Raw genomic sequence first — 19,786 nt, forward strand, 5'->3', positions numbered from 1 at the left:
CAAATTCAAAAAAAAAAAAAAAAAAAAAAAAATTAACAGGTTTTTAGGAACTACAATTTGCTTTTTCACAAAGACCCACAAGGATACATCCTCCAATTATGTGATCAGAGAACAAACCCTATTCAAAGATGGCACAAAATCCACATTTTTCCTTTCCAGCTTTCCCTTAAATATTCACAATGCAAACAAAAGTCAAAACTATAATATTTGATTTTGAGATAAGTATAAATTTTATCTAGGCTTTTATCTTTTGGCTTCCCATACAATCTATCATGTTAGCACATTCCTGAATCTAGACTTTTATTGTTAAAAAATAAGTCTAAGAACTATTGACATAATAATATACCAATATTTTACAATAGTATTCAGATATTTGTAGTTATAATTTTTCCAAAAGCAGCAAAACCCAAATAAGAAAGCATAACACTTACTGCTTTGAATTGTGCATTAAAATAAAAACACATTGAAAGAGAAGGGGTTTCATAGCCAGGAACATAACACTGCCCCAAAGTTTTACTTCAATGCAGTCCACTTCGGTTCTTTCAAGCAAAAGGATTCACAGTATTTCTTCGGCTTTCAAATTTTAGGCATTTAAATTGTCATAGTGCCCTGCAAAAACTAACACATAAATAAAGTTATCATCTGGCAACAATAAAATGTTTTTTTAACTGTTTTGGCTAATTATATTCCATCAGAGCTTTATTCAGAATAAATGAAATTTTAAGTGATTTAGTTCTCGTGATTCAAGCCAATATATATTAGTCAGGTAATTGTGATCCCATAACTTCCATCAATAAATGCAACAAAAACAAAACAAGAACTCTGAAACCTTAAAGCATATGTGAAACATTATTTCCTCTAGCTTCAATTGAAAAGAAAACTGGAATTAGCTTAATAGTAACTATTTGAAAAGAAAAATGAACAGTTTTCATACTCTGTCATTGATTAAAATACTCTATCTGCTTTAGAAATAAAGATCACTCCAAGTAAGCTACTTTGTATAAAAATAACGGTAATTTTTATCCTTTAAAATGACTTGGAAGGCAAACTGCCAAAACATCATAAAGTTTAAGAAGCATTTTTATTTAATATAAACTAAAATTGGTCATTAGACCTATATTCAATCTTATATTTGAGTAAAGCTGAAAAATACAGAAAACAGTATGGTCTGTAAGGAAGATTATTTCTTCCTGAGCTTCATGCCTGTAATCCTGGCACTCTAGGAGGCAGAGGTTGGGAGATTGCAAATTAAAGCCTAGCCAGAGAAACCTGACGAATTAGTTTGAACTTGACTCAAAATAAAAAAAAATTTGCCAGGGATTTAGCTCAGTGGTGCTGCCACCAGCCTTGCAAGCACAAGGACCTGAGTTCGATCTTCAAGTACAAAATATAATAATAATAATAAAATAAAATTTTATAATAAATAAGTAATTTTAAAAGGGCTAGTTATGTCCTGGGTACAGCACTAGTAAATAATAAACTAATACCAGTATTTGTATACTGTATCACTGAACTTTCTGATACCTTAGAACACATTCAGAACACAGTATAAATATCAAAATGTTAAATAAGATACTCACATCTTCATATAGGAAATTCACATACCCTTGTTGTAAGTGATCTCTTCTCCTAAAGAATTCTTTTCAACAAAGAAATAACATGTTAAAGGTATAACTTGAAACTTATAAATTCAAATACTTAATATCTCCAAGTACAGAGACTGAGACTTTCATATTTAATTAAATATTAAGACACAATATGCTATGCAACTGGGTTATAAAGAAAACATTTTATAACAAATTTCCCTATGTATATTAATAAATCTTAAAGCCTCAAAACTTTGATTAGGTATACAAGAAAAACAGCTATATAATACTGAACACAAGTTTGGGCTAGGGATTTAGCTATATGGTACTGTGCCTGCCTGGCAAGCACAACATCCTTAGTTTAATTGCTGGTACCCCCCCCAAAAAAAAGCTAGGTACCTGTCAATGCTCGAAGCTTCACACAGCAAGCAACATAATCATCAAAGAAAATTCTGCCATTCTTGCTGTAACGTTTAACAATAGCATTTAATGTTTGAGGACTCAATCTATAACCTAAGGAAAAGAGATTGATAAATTAAAATTTCTGAACAAAATACCCTAAAAACACTGCAAGCTTACTTTTTGATTAGTGAGGTCAGAAAATAAATTAACTTCCAAAATTCATTCCACGAAAATATACTTTAGAGATAAAATATGTTAATATTAACTGATCAAATTAAACCTTCATTATTAACCATTACATGAATAACAGAATTCTAACTTTGTAATAAAGTCCGTTTTTTTACTGTTTTCTTGGTTCTTTCTTCTAGTCTTGCTGCCTCTAAAATTTTTTGATTGTGCACTGCTGTGTTCCTGATCACAGACTTACAATACATGTGTTTAAATTAGCTTTCTTTTTCTTTTTCTTTTTTTTTTTTTTGGTACTGGGGATGGAACTATGGACCTTGCACTTGTGAGGCAGGCGGTGGAACCACTGAGCTAAATCCCTGGCCAAGTTAGCTTTAAATTCTATACACGCATTACTGTTTGAAACTTTATATCTCAAAATATACAAGACAAATGAAATTTAAAAAGAATAGGATACATATAACTAGAATTGAGAATTAATGTGTTCTAACTGTTATATCCCTGGGATGCATTTAGTGAGATGTGCATATTGCCAAGTATTATTTTCAATAGATTAATAGAGAGGTACATGTGGAAAAATAACACATCCTTCCAAAGGTTAAAATAAAAAAACAAGGAAAAGAAATCCAAGGAAATAAATAAAATGTTTCCCAAGGAAATTGCTAAAAGTAAAGTAAAACTATAAATTGAGATAAGCAACACAATATATAAAGTATTATCTGAAAACACATTTTGAATTTCCTATTAGAGTTACTATCTAGATGTGGTACTGATAATGTGCCTAAAATTTTCCTGTGGTATTCTCAGAAAAATAATTTGAATATTTTTAATACTATGTCTGAAGATGTTAAATTTTAATAATTCAGAACACCTCTTCAACTGCTTATGTGAATTCTTTTTGGTTTTTTAAGTACCAAGGATAGAACTCAGGACCTTGCACTTGTCAGGCAGGACCTGTGCTGCTGAGCTACATCTCTGGCCTTTATGTGAATTCTTTAGAAAGTTTCTTTCAAAGATTATATTAATTTACTAACATTATAACAAATTAAAGACCAGATTTAGTGCATTAGAATTAAGGTCCTAAAATTGAGCTATACATGTTTGTATGGCCAAGACAGTCCCTAACTACCATATTCAAATATCTCCATGTGAAACAATCATTAATCATAGTGCCTTAAATTGTAATTTGAGATAAGTCTATATGCAACAAGTTCATATTTGAATTTCTAAAACATTAATTTTCATATATTTTGTTTAGAAATAACTATAAATAAAATTACAAAGGTGAAAACAACAAGGCTACTTAAAATTACATTAACTGAAAAGCAACTTAAACATTATTATATATTCTCATTTTAGAAATTACACTGAGGATTAGCTTATCAAATTTACAATGAAAATAAATTCATATTCTTCTAAAATATTTAAAAATGCAACATTCCAGTACCTACTGTATATTCTGCATTATGTAAGAAAACAAAGGAAGAAAAAAAATGTCCGTTTCTGCTGATTACATGCTAGAGGCTGATACAGAAATTTGTCATTAATTGAGATGACCCTTTGTTCCCAAATCAGAAATAAGTTAAAAATATACTTAGAGGAAATTCAGAATGGATTCATATATTCATCTTTTGAAAAATAATTTTGTAAAAGTCTTAATTCAGAATTTATGTAGAATCTTGAACCTAAGGTTTTTTACCAGGAAAATGTTGGTTTAAGAAAATTATGTATAGAATCTTTATGACTTAGCAAACTGAAGCAGTGAAGATTCTTCTGATCACAGAAGAAAGATGGTCTGTATAGATGCAAAAAAAAAAAAAAAAAAATTAACATTCTTACCCATAACAGCAATGGCTTGACTCAATTCACAATGCTCTACTGAGCCACTCCGGTCTTGATCAAAGGTCATGAAGTTCTGCTTCCAGGCATTAAGAGCTGCCCAAAGCTCCTTGAATTCATTAAACCCCATTTTTCCTGTGTAATCTCTCTGACAGTTTTATTAACAAAAATAAGTTCTGGTACGTTAGAGGATTTACCTGACCCAAACCTCCAAATCACTGATTTAAAAGTAAATATTCTTCAGCAAAATAGCTTAATTCAGCATATGAATAGATTTCCATATAAAAATGGAACTGTCAGGACTTCAAATAGCATCTTACAAAGTATTTCTCAAGCTTCTAGCTTATTAGCTTACAGTCACATACAACTAGCAACTTGCTCGATATTCCAAGAGCAATAACTCTATATCACAGCATTGTCTATTTTTATTCAAGGATACATCCAACATAGCAATCATAATTCTGCAAGTTTCCAAGCTGAAGGCTGTAAAACATATGTAATATTTTAATCAGAATTTTTAAATTTTCACTTCTGTAAAATTATGAACATCTTTATTTCTAAAACAAAAGATTTAACATCTGTCACAAATTCAGTCACCATGATCAACAAACATATTAAATGTGAAACATTTACGATAAGAAGGGGAAAAAAAACCTCAAAATGCTGTACTCAACCCCTCGTATCTAGTGAAAGGATTAAAGTCATTAGAGAAGCAAACATAACATAACCCAAAATGTGTTTGAGGTGATTAAAGCACTTGGCTCTGCCTGGAGCCTGAAGAGGAGACTTTCAGTTTTCACATCACAAATCAACAGGGGAGGTTTAAGTAGAAATTTGACAGGCAATCAGTGTTCACAAAACTTGAAGGAGTCAGAGTACAAGTGAAGGAGTGGTATATGAGGGCATCAAAAAGACAAATGAAGACCAGATTAGGAAACTCTTCCATACCACCAGAAAGAGTTTAGTCCAATGCAGTGCATGTGCATAACAATAGACCAAATTTTAGAAGGTGTGTCACCTTGATTGGAAGCAACTGTTTTTCCTTGAGGGAGGGGAAAACAAAAACAAAATAAATCAACACAAACTCTCCTAAAGTCAGGGTTTATCAAAAGAGACAGTAACACATTCATATTGATGGTAATATAATGAGCCAACTAGAAAATATTTAATTTTCTAAACCTAAATCACAATTATATCCAACTAGTACAATGATTTTCCCAAGATGAGTTACGTCAGAGTTCTAATAAAGGAGATCATTTATTAATATACTTCAGTAAAGCTTGCATAGTTATTAGCAGTTCCTTCATAAGACTGACTGACTAAATAAATACATTAATAAATTTAAAATTGTCATTTATTTTATGCTACTGGATAATGCATTTTGAAATTTTCAAAAAAGAAACTTTCGGCCAAATTTTAGACTCACTAAAGAAAAATTATGAAATATTCTACAAAGTAAAATAGCTGATTTCTTTAAATGTTTAATATAGTGTTGGTATAGGATTGTTGGGTATAATGTACTATTTTCAAATTTACAACTGAACAGACAACTCACTGAATATTTAGTGAGTCCCATAGGGTGTAGTTCATGATCATATTCATATATTATATCCCTAATTTTATAAGTGAAGAAACTGAGGCACAGTAAGATTGTTTCCCAAGTTCATACAACTTATAAGAGAAATCATCAGGACAGAAACTCAATGTAAATTTCAAACAAAAACTCTTGGTGGAGTAGTGTTACATGAGAAATTTATAGAATAGTCTATGTTTTTATGAAGTATATAATGTTGTGCTTTAAAATTAATTTAGCACACATTCATGAAATGGTAAAATCTAAATGGATAATTATAAATGGTAAAATTAAATGATAAATAAGGACATCTTCAACTTCAGAATAGGATAAATAAGGACATCTTCAATCAGAATAGGATAGTATATGTAAAAAAGAAGTATTTTCAACCAAGAAGTAGACATTTTAGTAAAGTTGACAGATTCTTGACAACCTTTTGGATACAACCCATTTGAATGAACAGCTGATATTTGTTTAACAAGGCATAAACCTTTAGAGAAAAAAAGAATACAGGCCACCGATCTAGCTCAGTGTCCAGAGTTCAATCCCCGGTACCAAAAAAAAAAAAAAAAAAAAAAAAAAAAAATTAAAAGAGACTATAAGAAGAAACAAAAGTAAAATATTTTGAAAGTTACAAAGTCAATAGATATGAGCTTACTAATATTTACTCTTAATGAGAAAAGCTGAAAAGAAACCTAGTTGTCTTGGATGAGACTGCAAATGTCTAAGAATTAGCAGTACTTCTGAAAATGTGTATGAAAGTGGAGATAACAGAGCTCCATGATGTCTGTTTAAGAAACATTTATTGTCCCCAAAACCCTTCAAGTCTGTTTAGTTGGAAGGCTGTCCCACCTACTCTCACCCCAGCAGAAGTCTGCAGTTTTATTCTTGGAACTGTCTCTGGACTGTAAGACACAAAGGCACAGTTGGTAGGAGCTATCTTCTAAACAAGGAAATAAACTGAAATTTTACAAAAGACTCAAGAATCTTAGAGTTTGTTTCAGCTTCTCTTCAGACAAATCAACTACAGAACAAAGGAAGATCTCTAAAAACATACTCAAAGCTCCACAATAAAACTGTCCAGTCAAATAAGCATACCCTGAATTAGACCTTCACCATGACAGTGAGTGATAGAGCTTATAGGCAGTGTTTTTACTAAAACACAAGCAACAAAGTATCATCAGACACTTAAGAAAAGACATGAAAGATAACCTAACAAACAAACTGGGAGGATAAAAACAATTTTTAAGAAGGAAATTCTATGTAGGAAGAAAAAAATATAACTAAGTTTATCAAGTATTTCATAGAGATAATAGAAAATATCATATTCAGGGAGAAAGTATACAGAAGCACATGGTTCTTAAAAACCTAACAGCATAAATGAAAGACCCAACAGAGGTTTAGAAAGTAAAGGACAGTTTCCAAAAAGTAGAGTAAGAGAAAAAATATAGGTAGAAAACCCAGTCCAGTTCAAATAACAGGCATTTGAAGAAGAAGAAAAAAAAATAGACCATTGGGAAAAATTTCCCAGAAGTAAAGTAAGTTCCCAACTTAATATACTCACGGAGATTTGCAGATAAGACAATTAGGCACATCACTGTGAAATTTCAGAACTCTAGAGGCAAAAAGAGGACATTACAAGCTTCCTGTGTGATGAAGCAAATCACATGTGGGAAGGAAAGAGAAAGGTACAGCAATAATGAAAGTTAAAAACAAGAGTGATACTTTATTTATTTATTCATTTTTGATACCGGGAATTGAACTTGGGTCCTCACACATGCAAGGCAGGTGGCAGAACCACTGAGCTAAATCCCCGGCCAAGAGTAATACTTTAAATAATCTACATGAAAATGATTTCTAACCTAGAACTCTCTATCTGTTCAAACAATTCTGAAGATAGAATGAAAGCAATTTCGGATACACAAGGGCTCAAAAATTGACCTCCCATGAACTCTTCCTTTGAAGGTTTTTAAAGATATAGTATTTCATTGAAATGAGATTGAATATTTTAGAAGAAAGAAGACAGCAACTGGGTGTGGTGACACAGGCCTCTAAACCCAGCACAAGGGAGGCTGAGGAAGGAGGATTAGAAGTTTGAGTCCTGCCTGGGCAACTTGGTAAGACCCTGTCTCAAATAAAAATAAAAAGACCTGGGGAATGGTGTACCCCTGGGTTTAAAATAAAAAATAAAAGAGAGACAGGAAGAGAGATGGAGTAAAAGAGGTAGCCAATTTAAGAAAAAGAGGAAAGACAGCTCCAAAGAAGGGAGAGAAAATTCCAGTGATGGTGACGAATGCCACTCTGACAGATGTGCACAGAAAATACACCACATCAAAAGCCTCACATTGATGGAAAAGAGAGAATGCCTCACAGCTATTAATTTCATGGAAAGAGAAAGTTATAAAAAGAGGAAGAGTATTCATACATTATCATAAGACACTACTGCGAACAGCATGTAGATAATAAAAATAAGGTAAATATTGATTATTCACCTAGTAAAGTTATTATATAACTACACTGGAAGGACGGAAGGATATGAAAATTCCTGTGTGGAGATCAAGGATGTGGTGACTTTAAGGTTGAGAGTTAAATCCTAATTTCACAAGAAGATATCAACTGATAATCATTAATCCAAAAATAGTATTAAAGACCCAGTATTTTGAGACCTGGGAGAAAAATCTCAAAAAAGTCAGCTAAAACAAATCTGAAGGAGGTATCTTTTATGAAAGGTTAATGTTGGGAAGACAGCAATAGACAATTAAGTTATTTGCATAATAAGACTTGCAAAATTGAGACAGTTTACAGAGGGCTCTAATCCTCCCACCAAGTTTATCTTCTATGATATATGAGGTCTTCAGAAGATGTCTCCTTCACTTTCCAGGTTTAGGAGCCGCTTACTACTTCTCCACAGTTTCCCACAATTCTAGCATGTTCAATATTCCTCAACTTGACCAGCACACTCAATGTGCCACTTGGGTGGCAGGAGAGCACCTCCGCCATCTTTTGATAACTGAGCATAGAGGAAGCCAATGCACATGAGCATATCTTCATTTCAAGTGCAAACCCAAGTACTACTAATACACACCTGACAAGACATGCGCAGAAATCCTGCAATCCTGAGCAACAGCTGACTGTGCGCCTGCCTAAATCCATCATTTTTTGCCTAAATAACCTTTACTCCTCCCCTCCCTGAAAAGCAAAACCAAGAACCAATCCCACATGCTGCTTTCTTTATCTGAAACACAGCTCCAACAAAACCTTGTTCAGTTGGTATTGCTTGCCTCTTTGTGATGCCTATCTGGAGTTGAGCAAAATAACCCAAGGCTGAACTGCTAACATGAAGAGGTGGTAACACTCCATGCTGTTAACACCAAGAGCCGGAACATGGCACATCAAGAGCTGACAACTACTTGACTCTTTAAATTATGTTATATGACATTTTTTAAAAAATGTAAGTATAGGAAAAAAATTAGAACATAAATTTATTCGAATTCAACAAGGAAAAAAAAAAAGATCTCACGAGAATAGGTTCCACTAATTCCAGACTGTGTCAAACATCTTTGCAGTTCTTCAGCATCCACCTCCCCGTCCTGTTAAGAAATCATGATAATATGATGTAATGTGCAATTGTATAAAAGTATATTAGGATGTTAATTGACTCCTCTAGGCTAATCAAGAAATGTGCAAACTTCAAAACATTATTCACAACTACAAAATTCTACTAACAGCAAAGAAATACTACAGGACATGCTGGCTTCACTTCTGAAAATCAGGACTCTCATTCTGTGTATAATAGTTCAAAACAATATGTGACAGTCATTTTTGTTTTCTATTTAAAATAGAAAAATGCCTAAAATGTTCTCAGAGCACTCTCGCAAACTTTCCAACTCTTACCCATTTTGGGGGAAGGGATTATCTCTAAAGAAAAACTTTACACTGAAGCTTTTATGGAAGAGAAAATTATCTTTTATGTTTTCCTCACCATTACCTCTAGCAAATTTTTGGAGTCCCTCCACATCTTGTTGCTATTCTTCTGATTATTGTCCAAACATTCCTGCTTGATTTTATTGGAAATAAATATTTTTACATACAAACAAGAAATCACAAAGGAAATGAAACAGGTTGAGTGTTCTCATCATGTTCAGTACCTAATGGATTTTCTACACAAATACAAAGTAAAATAGTTCATGTGGAAATATCATATACAATGGGTTTCCCTTCTAAAACACAATGGGCACCCAGCCTTCCAGAGTTTTGAGATTACAGGCATGCGCCACCACGCCCAGCCATCACACTGCTTTTAAGTAACCCACAATTCCAAGTGAGATGAAGCACTGGATTCATGAAAACATGTCAGGCAACAGTGGACCACATATATGGCAGTACTGGCATTAAGATTTCAAAGGACCTAGCAGGAGGTTGGTAGGCCCCTGGGGGTAGGCCTTCAAAGGCGACTGTGGAACTCAATCCTGGCCTCAACGTCTCACTACCTGCTTCTTGGTCCATGAGGTGAGTGGCCTTCAATCATGTATTCCCACCATGTGCTGTCCTGCGCCAGAGTCCCTAAGGGATGCAACTTTCTGATCCTGGACTAAACTCTTCAATGAGACAAAATAAACATTTTATCTTTAAAAGTGAATTGTCTCAGGAATTTCATTAATACAAAGCTAATACACCGAGTGATATCCCAGACTTTGTGATGTCATACCTAGTACAATGTATTACTCACATGATTGTGGTGATGCTGAAAGGAATAAACCTATTATGCGGCCAGTCACATAAAAGTATGGCACATACAATTATATATAGTGAAGAATATTTGATAACAATTATGAGCCATTATTTTACTGTTTTACACATTTGCTATACTATATTTTTATCAATAAAATGTATTCTTCCACTTAATGTATTTTTAACAGTTTACTGTAAAACAGCATGCCATCTTATACTAGTAGCAACATCATTACTTACCATGTTCTTGACTGCGCCAACATGTGTGAGGTTACTGACTGTGAAGAAGTGATGGGCCTACACCAGCAATTGGAAACCTTTAAAGTTTTCAATCGTACAAACAGCCCTCTGCAGCAGGTAGGCCAGAGGTTCACTACCACTGACCTATAGCATCATTATGGTTCAGAACATACCCTAGTAATTAATCAAGGCATGGCTGTGATTGTATTATTTTTTCTTCACTTGTATCATTATGATGTATTTTATTATGATTTTATATTTATTCTCAATGATATAGTCTATCAGATAAACTTCAGAAGCATATTGGCAAGTGCCAAGTAGAAAAAACAATTTAGGAATTTGGTTCAAGTAATACTTGTCTCGGGGGAAAAAAATAAGTATCTTGTTTTTTCCTCTGCTTTCACACCATAGTTAACACAGATTTCTGTTACAAAATGCTTAGAAAATTCTCCCCACCAGCCAGCAAGCAACTGATTTTGCAGCAGGCTCCAGCTATACAGTCCAATCCAATTTAGTTTCAACAGAATCTACTTGGAGAGCACCTAAATCCACAGGTTGAGGGATCAATTCCCAAAATTGACCCGACTTCAGACCCAGGCACACATCCAGACTTCAAGAACTTCTGAATGACTGGTTACGAACTGGGGTTCCCATGATCTCTTCCTTCGTATGAGATTAATTTGCTAGAGGGGCTCAAACAACTAAAGGAGCCGGGGATTTAGCTCAGTGGTTCGGTGGCCTGCCTTGCAAGCACAAGAACCTGCATTCAATCCCTGGTACCAAAAACAAACAAACAAACAAAAAAACTAAAGGAAAGGCTATACTTTGATACACTGGTTTATTCTAAAGGGCACAAATAAGTAGCCAGTGAATAGACACAAACGGTGATGGCTGAAAGGGTCCTGAGTGCAGGGGTTTCGGTCCCTTGTCTGTGGACTTAGGGTATACACAACCTTCCCAGCACATATACCACGTCTTGTTTGCTTTCCTCTGAGGGTCCCTGTATTCAAGCAATGCTCTCTGCACACTCCTTTTGGGGTTTTATGCAGACTTCAAGGTATAGGCATGATTGCTAGTAGCCTTCCAGGTCGGAAAGCCCATCCAGGCCTGTCTACTCAGACATTTGGCCTCTTATGCTACATTCCTTCCTCTGGGCTAGGGAGCAGGTTCCTCTGCAATCACGGAGTGTCTTCTGACTTAAAACCAGATACAATACATCAAGTAATTTCACTATGACCTTCTAAGGACAGAGGAAGTTTAGTCTCTGTAACTTGCTTTGGGAAACAGAAATTCTAGTTTGGATGCTCTGCGTTGGGGGAGAAACTATGATCCAAGAATCACAGGCAAAATATATATGTGTGTATATAACCACAGCTATATTCTCGTCAATCTTAAATATTTACCCCACACTTTATTTCGTATCAAATACAACTACTAACTAAAACACATCGGCATAATATCTACCTATATCACTTGAAATTTCATTAAGATAATGTAAATAAGATTACTCTAAAAGGAATATGTTGTAGTAAAATAGTAGGAATTGTAAGCATAAAATAAAAAACTTCATCTGACAAGAGTAATTATATTGTCAGTTCACTAAAAAATTCACACACAGAGCTGAGAGATCTGATTTATCGGGCCCAAACTACCAGTTTGTTCTAAAGGCAACTTTTTAAATATTTGTTCAACTATATTAGAGACAAATAATACACCAGTAAGATATACTTCTTTGAACTTTTAGTTAAATATAGAAAAATAAGCCCCAATATGATTATTTTGATTATCTCCTTGGAAAATTTGCCTTGTAAATCAAAACTGCTAAAAATGACATAACTTCACTTGTGGACAAAAGTAATTTCTCAACTTGAATAAATTTATGATATTTTGAAGTGATTTCTTATCTTACTACTTGACATACTTAGGTTTTAACTGATGAGTGCGTGTCTGTATTTTTTATGAGATTTATGCTCAAGTTAAAAATATTAATTATTCTAAAAATCTCTTAGACTCCTTCATTCAGAATTCCAGTACTCATCTTTGCCAGACAGAAAAGAATATTCAGGCTAAATCTATTAAATTTGTATTATCAGTCACTCAAGGAGAGTAAGATGCTTCTCAGTGATAATCACAGTTAACGAATGAAAGAGATTTAAATGATAGATAAAGGATAATCCAAAAGAAGATATTATGTAAGTATTATAGGTCCAGGGATTTAGCTCAGTGGTACCACTGCCTGCCTCACAAGCACAAGGACCCGAGTTTGATCCCCGGTACCAGAAAAAAAAAAAAGTATTACAATACTAGAGCTTTGGTAGAGTACTTAACTACTAGTAAGAAGATCCCTATTTAAAAGAATTTCAGCAACAGAGGAGTCTTTGTCCATACTCTGTTGCTATAACACCAGGGTCGGGTAGTTTTTATAAATAAAAGAAATATAGCTCAAGTTTCTGGAAGTGAGGAAAGCAATGAGATCTTCTCAGGTTTTAATAAGGCCGCATGCTGCTCTAAGCATGGCAGAAAAGTGGAGAAAGCAAGTAGGAGTGTGCAGAAGAAAAACACATGTGCAAGAGAGAAAAACAAACATGCCTGGTTCACTTGAAAATAAACCCCTCTCAAGCTAACTAACCCAGTCTTTCAGGAGCCACATTCAGCTTTTCACTAGAGGAGAGCTCCATGACCTAATTATGGTACCTCTTAAAGGTTCTATTACCTCGAAATATAGCTACAATGGCAATTAAATCTCAATACGAGTTTCAGCGGGGACATATCACATAAAAGCATAGCAGAAAGCATGCTAATATGGACAAATCAGATTTATTTACTCTTGACAGTTTTTTTCTCTTTTACTTAAATGAATAATATATCACAAATCATAACACCAAACTTTTAAAAAAGAAATAATGACAATGGCCCTCATCTCTAAACTCAAGAAAAATTTGGTCTAGGTAAGTTTAAAACATAAATTTCAAATATATTTTAAATGATATGTTTTTTTAAAAGTAGCGATCACTTTAGTAAAACAGTATGTAGGTAAATAATCTTATCACCTCACCTGTCCAGCAATAGCAGTGAAGTAAGTCCACATGGAGTCACCAGCTGAAGAGTAGTTGCCCATATATGCTGTGTGCACAGGCTGGTATCCCCCAGGGTACAAGTTTGGACCGGGCTGTCCCATCTGCATCTGTGGTCCTGGTATCTGACCACCAAAATTTCCAAACTGTAAGACCAAAAGAGGAAAATGTTAATAATATTATGGTTACCTACGAAAGTTAGTTTGATAGAAAATGTTTATTAGAAGTCTATTAAAAATAAAAATACAGTGATCTAAAGCTTTCAAACATGACTATCATAAAATCTACAAAATATTGAATAGCCTTTATTGAGACCAACTTGACATGTTATCCAGCATTAAAAAAAAAACATAAAAGTCTCTAGCCACTCACAACCTAATTTAACAGAAAAATATGAGTTATAATTTTTAAGTTTTTATCATAATCCTCCTTCACATAAACAAAAAGACACTAAGATTTCATCTATAATGAAGCTAATAAATATACATCAAGACACATTCTTAGAAGAAAATATGATAAATATAATGAAAGTGTGCCCTAATCACATAAGTACACATAGCTGAAATATCCTCTCTACCATAAAGCATTTATTTTTAGAAAACAAGATGACATACAGACATATGCATTATATATATATATGTATGATACATAATACTTATATAAAAATCACCAGGATAACAATAATTATCTAATACATGTTGAGTTTTTACATCCCAAGTACTATCCTAAGCACTTTCTATTTACTACGTTATTTGATTTCCACAACTCCATGAGATGTGAAAATACCATCCCTTATGTATTTTTAAAAGCAAAATGACAAAGAGTTAAAAAAATTAAGACTATAAAAATAACAGTACTACTATGGTAACAAAAAGCAGCTAATATGCATTGGGGCCTGTTATATTCCAAGTACTACTGTAAGCACTTTCCATCTATTATGTTTGATTTTCACAACTCTGAGATAGATATAGAAGTATATGTTTTTGCAGTTCAGAATTTGAAGTGTAAAGTTTTCCTTAATTGATCAAGGTCAAACATTTAGCAAGTCCTAGACTGTATATTCAAATATAGAATATCTGACCTCAGAAGCTACACATATATTTAATTTCTGCTATGGGTCTGACTGCTCTCTTTTCTTTTTTTTTCAATTTGGGACAGTATATATTTTAATACCATCGAAAGCATTTTATGAATCAAGAGGAGGAAGAGGTATTAAGTTTTTTTATTATTCTATTTAGAGCAAAAAATCTTCCTAACCTGCAAGTAGAAGGATAATCAGAGATTGTCCTAGGGAGAAAGAAAAAAATTACAATTATAAGGGATGAGAAAAAAATATGGTGTGGAGGAAATACTGGAGCTCTAAGACAGTCGCAGGCAATCCAAACCAGAGTATGAAGCAATGAAACCTAAGATAGGAAACAGGAAACATTAAAACAGAAGAGACTGAGCCCCAAATATAATTGTTCAAGAAAAAAAAAAAAAGAGAGAGAGAGACTGACAGGAACAGGACAAGATAATTTCAGAAATAAAAAATTAAAAAGGTATATAACAAGAAATATAATTTGAAAAATATGACATGCTAGAATAAGATGATGCACTCTAACACTGAAGATACACAGCTTCGATAGGCATTAAATGCCCTTAAAATGCTGGTAAAGGGCAAGTTTCGGAGCCAATTATCTGGAAACACAGCTAAACCCAGAAGTAAAAGGATTATGTTGTGAGTTTGTGACAGTCAGGAACAGTTGGTCTTTGCAAGAACACGGAGGATAACCAAGGCCTAGAACAGAATCAGTAATTTAAAGGCCTACTGGAGACTCCCCTCACCTTAAGCTTCAAACAAGGAAGAAAAACTTAAAGATGATTTATAAGAAGAGAGGCCAAGCTAAATATAAATATATTAATGGAACAGTAATGTTGACAGTGCCTAAAGCCCCACTATGGACCCTCTACTGCCGCACCTCAATTTTAGTCTTGAAAGACAAGTGCATCTTCTTTTGTAACTAAAGTCAGATAAACAGTACTGTACGAAGAATCTGTCTTTAGGGATTACCTCTATCTACCTTCCTTTCTCACTTTGCAACACTGATTTTCTGAAAGCCAGTAATTTGAGAATCAGCAGGTAGTCAGATTAAAGATAGTTGCACATTCTATGTGACTCTTCCCATTCAAAAGCTAAGTCTCCCTTGAATCTGGGCGGGCCTGTATTCACCTTTATCTTGTAGAATATGGCAGAAACAGCCCCATGTTGTTTCTAGGTGTCAGTCTTTAAGTCTTTAACTAGCAGGAAGAATGCGGTCATCATGTTCTGAAGAACTCAAATAAACATGTGTGCTAAAGAACAGGGATCACGAGGGGCAGGATTTGGTCAGTGGCTCTCAGCATCTGTGTTTATGCCTCTAGTCCCTTCCCCCATTGCCACAGCAATGAAATCAGCTGACTCTGAGCTGAAACTGTCGAAAGCTTGAACCAAAATGACTATTTCCTCTTTTAGATCGTTTTTTCTCAGGTATCTGGTCACGCAATGCTAAACTAACACAGGGGTAGAAACTGGACAGTGGGAAGATATCAAAAGGAATTCAGGTCAGTTTTTAAGCAAATCAATTTTAGGAAACAGTATGGGTTTGAATTGTGGATCGAGAATTTTTTTTAGTTTAAAAAATAATTCTTACTCCCAGGAAAAGGAATAATTCCTTTGAAGATCTCTATTAATTGCCACTATCAACTCCTATATTTGCAGATTGTTTTTAAGTGAAACGAACAAATAATACAAATAATAACAGCAAATGTGCTTCTGCCCTCACCCCCATAGCTCATCCCACCCTCCCACTGTGTAAACACAAAATGTGTGCACTGCACTTTGAAGATCACTGATGTAAATACTTAAGACGGGTTCCTTTCAAAACAAGAAAGAACTAGTCACAGGTACTACAGTTACAACTCCTCTCAAAGTATTTAAGTAAGAAAAATCTTCCTTTCCTCCAAAAATAAATGTCTAGAAAAACAAAAAGCCATATAACTGAAAAGTTCAAGAAGCAGAGTATCTCAATTTATTTACAAGCAATTTAAAAACAAGAAGATTGGCCAATATTTAGAAAGAGGTTCTCCAGCAAAACTGATTACTGGACCGAGAAATGGGTGTTTCCTTTCTCCATTCCGGGACGGAAAGGTGTGAGAACAGGTCACCTTTTGGGGGGATCCTCACGGACCCGGCACCTGCGGCTCAGAGTCCCCCCAGGCTCAACGCGCAGAGTCCGGGGCGGCGCGGTACCAGCTCACCGCCCGCAAAGCCACCACACGCGCGAGGGCGGAGGTGACGGCGGAGCGGCTAGGACTCACCCCTCCGCCGTAGGCCGGGTGGGCCATGCCGAGAGGATCGCGTCACCGGTGGTCACCTTCCTAGTCGGCGTCGCCCGGGTGGGAGAACCGGGACGCGGGTACCGGAGCAGCTGGGGTTTGAGGAAAACGCAGCCGGGTCCTTCAGGCCTTCAGACCCGCCCCGTCGCCGGAGGCCAGACCCGGCCCTCCCGCTTCCGATTGGCTGAGTCTCTCCCGCCGAAGCCAATAATGCAAGACCCCGCCCCTTCCAGCAGCCTTGTCCCACCCTTCTCGGCTCTTATTGGCTACATCCTGTCGCACGCAGCCTAACTCATCCCTGCCTGGTTCTCAGTGGCTCTTAACCCAAGAATCCTTTTCCTCTGTAATTCTCACGCCCTCTAGAAAGCTTCTGCAGGACATCACGTCGTAAGTTCTTTAATTCCCCAAAACCTGAAATCAAACACTCAGTGACTTCTTTTAAACTGGACTCTTGACCTGAACTTCAAGTACTACACACCTGTGAATATCAAAAGTTGTCTATATTTACTTTTGCGTGGTGTTAATGTCACAAGAAAGCTTTGAAGTCACGACTACAGCTGTACCCCTAGAGAACAACTTCTGCCTTAAGATCCTCCAAATTTAAGAAAAGATTATTTGTAGTTCGGTACATAAAAGATGACAATAGTTGTGAGAGGTAGTCGATGAAAATGCAGGAGTTTGAACCAGGGATTTAGCTCAGTGGTGCCGCCGCGTGCCTCACAAGTGGATCCCTGGTGCAAAAATAAACAAAAACAGAAGTTCTGGTTAAATTTGATTTTTAAAATAAACGAATTTTAGTGTGTGTCCCAAATATTGTACTTTACTATATTTTAAAAATTATATTTACTGATAATGTTGATAATCCAGGACACCCTGGAAAGTATATGACAACCCTGCCTGTGACGCAGCTTTTAGGCAAACTCTTAAACCATGCTTCCTTAATTCTGTACACTGGAAGGACAGTCTATTTATTTATTTGTTTAATCTTTTAAGAGTCTTACACTCCACCAACCGAGCTAGCCAGGTACTATTTTTATTTTTTAAATGCGTGGTTATTTTAGTTTATTAAGTGATAGCCGATGGGCCTGGGGGGACTCTGAGCCGAAGCTGCCGGGTCCATGAGGATCCCCCCAAAAGGCGACCTGTTCTCACACCTTTCCTTCCCGGAATGGAGAAAGGAAACACCCATTTCTCGGTCCAGTAATCAGTTTTGCTGGAGAACCTCTTTCTAAATATTGGCCACTTCTTGTTTTTAAATTGCTTGTAAATAAATTGAGATACTCTGCTTCTTGAACTTTTCAGTTATATGGCTTTTTGTTTTTCTAGACATTTATTTTTGGAGGAAAGGAAGATTTTTCTTACTTAAATACTGTCTTACCTGCATCAGCTTTGAGAGGAGTTGTAACTGTAGTACCTGTGACTAGTTCTTTATTTTTTGAAAGGAACCCATCTTAAGTACATATTTATCCATTAACATTTTTTGTTTGTTTGTTTGTTTGTTTTGAGACAGGGTCTCACTATACAGTTGAGACTGACCTGGAATTCACTATGGAGCCCAGGCTGTTCTCAAACTCACAGCGATCCTCCTGCCTCAGCCTCCCGAGTGCTGGGAGTACAAGTGTGCACCGCCACGCCCGGCTTTAGTTGCAAAATATTTTTAAAGTAAAACTTGACCAGATTATTTTTCATCTTAATAAAATGATAACCTATGACATGTGTATAGTCTGAATGAGTAAAGTTCCAGTCTTAGAGCTTTTAAAGTTATTTAAAAATGTGAGAATTAGGTGATAAAACATTGAGTTGCTTGAGTTATTCAATATTAAAAGTTGAAATAAAAGCAAAATCCTTGGTACTCCCTCTTGTAAAGTTCCTGAAGGTAAGAACTGCAAGATATACTGACATAGAAGAGTCATGATCAGTGCAGATGCCAGAAACCTTGAATGGGTCACAAAACTCAGTTTACTTTGCTTTCCAGTCTTTAACCATAAGACTCATTTGCTGACACTCCTGCCAGAAAAATGTAGGTGGCACACTCAAACACACTAATGAAGACATTGTAACAAAGTCACTATTTAGAAAGATAGCAACACAGATAGACACAGAAAAGAAGTACAATGCCAATGTAAGCAACACAGAGGCCCCATTGCCAGCCTTAAACTGAAGATGCAAGATTGGGAGGCAGTTATTGAAACCTAAACAAGAGATACTGTATGAAGAACTCATCTGGGTGGGCGGATGTGTAAAGAACCAGACGAACTATAGCTGGAGGAATAAATACCCAAACTCACTCTTCTCCCCTACTGCTGATCTCCTGCCAGGGCTTCTGAAGGCTGAACCTAATCAGAACCAAAGCAAAGAAAATTCTCTAATGCAGCCAGAGAAATTTCAGTCACCTCGCACACAGAACAATGTAGAGCAGGGTGAGGAGCAGATCTCAGGGACCACTAGAAAATACCAACTGTCTTAGTCACTTTCCCCCTCCCTGGGATGAAATATCTGACACGTACAATTTAAAGGAGGAGATGTTTATTTTGACTCTTGTTTCAGTTCATAATTCACTACCTCAAAGGAAAGACAGAATGTCAGAAGGAAGAAAGAGGGTCATAGCATGACAAACCGGAAACAGAACATCAATCACCCCAGGGACCTCTTCCTTCTTCCGTGGCCTCCCCTTGAAAAGGAAGTCAGCTCTAATGCCCTCATAACGCAATCACCTTCCAAAGGTCCTGCTTATGATCACACAAGGCTTGCGGGGAGAGGGCCTTCTCAATATAGACCATAACCCCAGCCACACTGAA

The 19,786-nt window shown here is 35.6% G+C and overlaps 1 protein-coding gene across 2 annotated transcripts; it reads right to left on the minus strand.

Annotated features, from left to right (window-relative positions):
• Positions 1 to 12: 12 nt before the first annotated feature.
• Positions 13 to 17,134, minus strand: Gca (grancalcin). Of its 2 annotated transcripts, none has more exons than XM_010606850.3 (8): positions 16,971 to 17,134; positions 13,613 to 13,777; positions 9,107 to 9,176; positions 4,453 to 4,496; positions 4,014 to 4,161; positions 1,986 to 2,099; positions 1,581 to 1,639; positions 13 to 618 (listed from the first exon to the last, which is right to left on the minus strand). In XM_010606850.3, the coding sequence occupies exons 1-8, from the start codon at positions 16,995 to 16,997 to the stop codon at positions 592 to 594; spliced, it is 654 nt and encodes a 217-aa protein (XP_010605152.1). In that variant the 5' UTR covers positions 16,998 to 17,134; the 3' UTR covers positions 13 to 591. The 2 variants fall into 2 exon arrangements, with proteins under 2 accessions (XP_010605152.1, XP_010605153.1); XM_010606851.2 differs by lacking the exon at positions 16,971 to 17,134 and adding an exon at positions 14,889 to 14,919.
• Positions 17,135 to 19,786: the final 2,652 nt, after the last annotated feature.

Source organism: Fukomys damarensis, unplaced genomic scaffold (genome assembly GCF_012274545.1).
Source record: "Fukomys damarensis isolate Sample0158 unplaced genomic scaffold, DMR_v1.0_HiC HiC_scaffold_26, whole genome shotgun sequence".
Taxonomy (NCBI): Eukaryota; Metazoa; Chordata; class Mammalia; order Rodentia; family Bathyergidae; genus Fukomys; species Fukomys damarensis.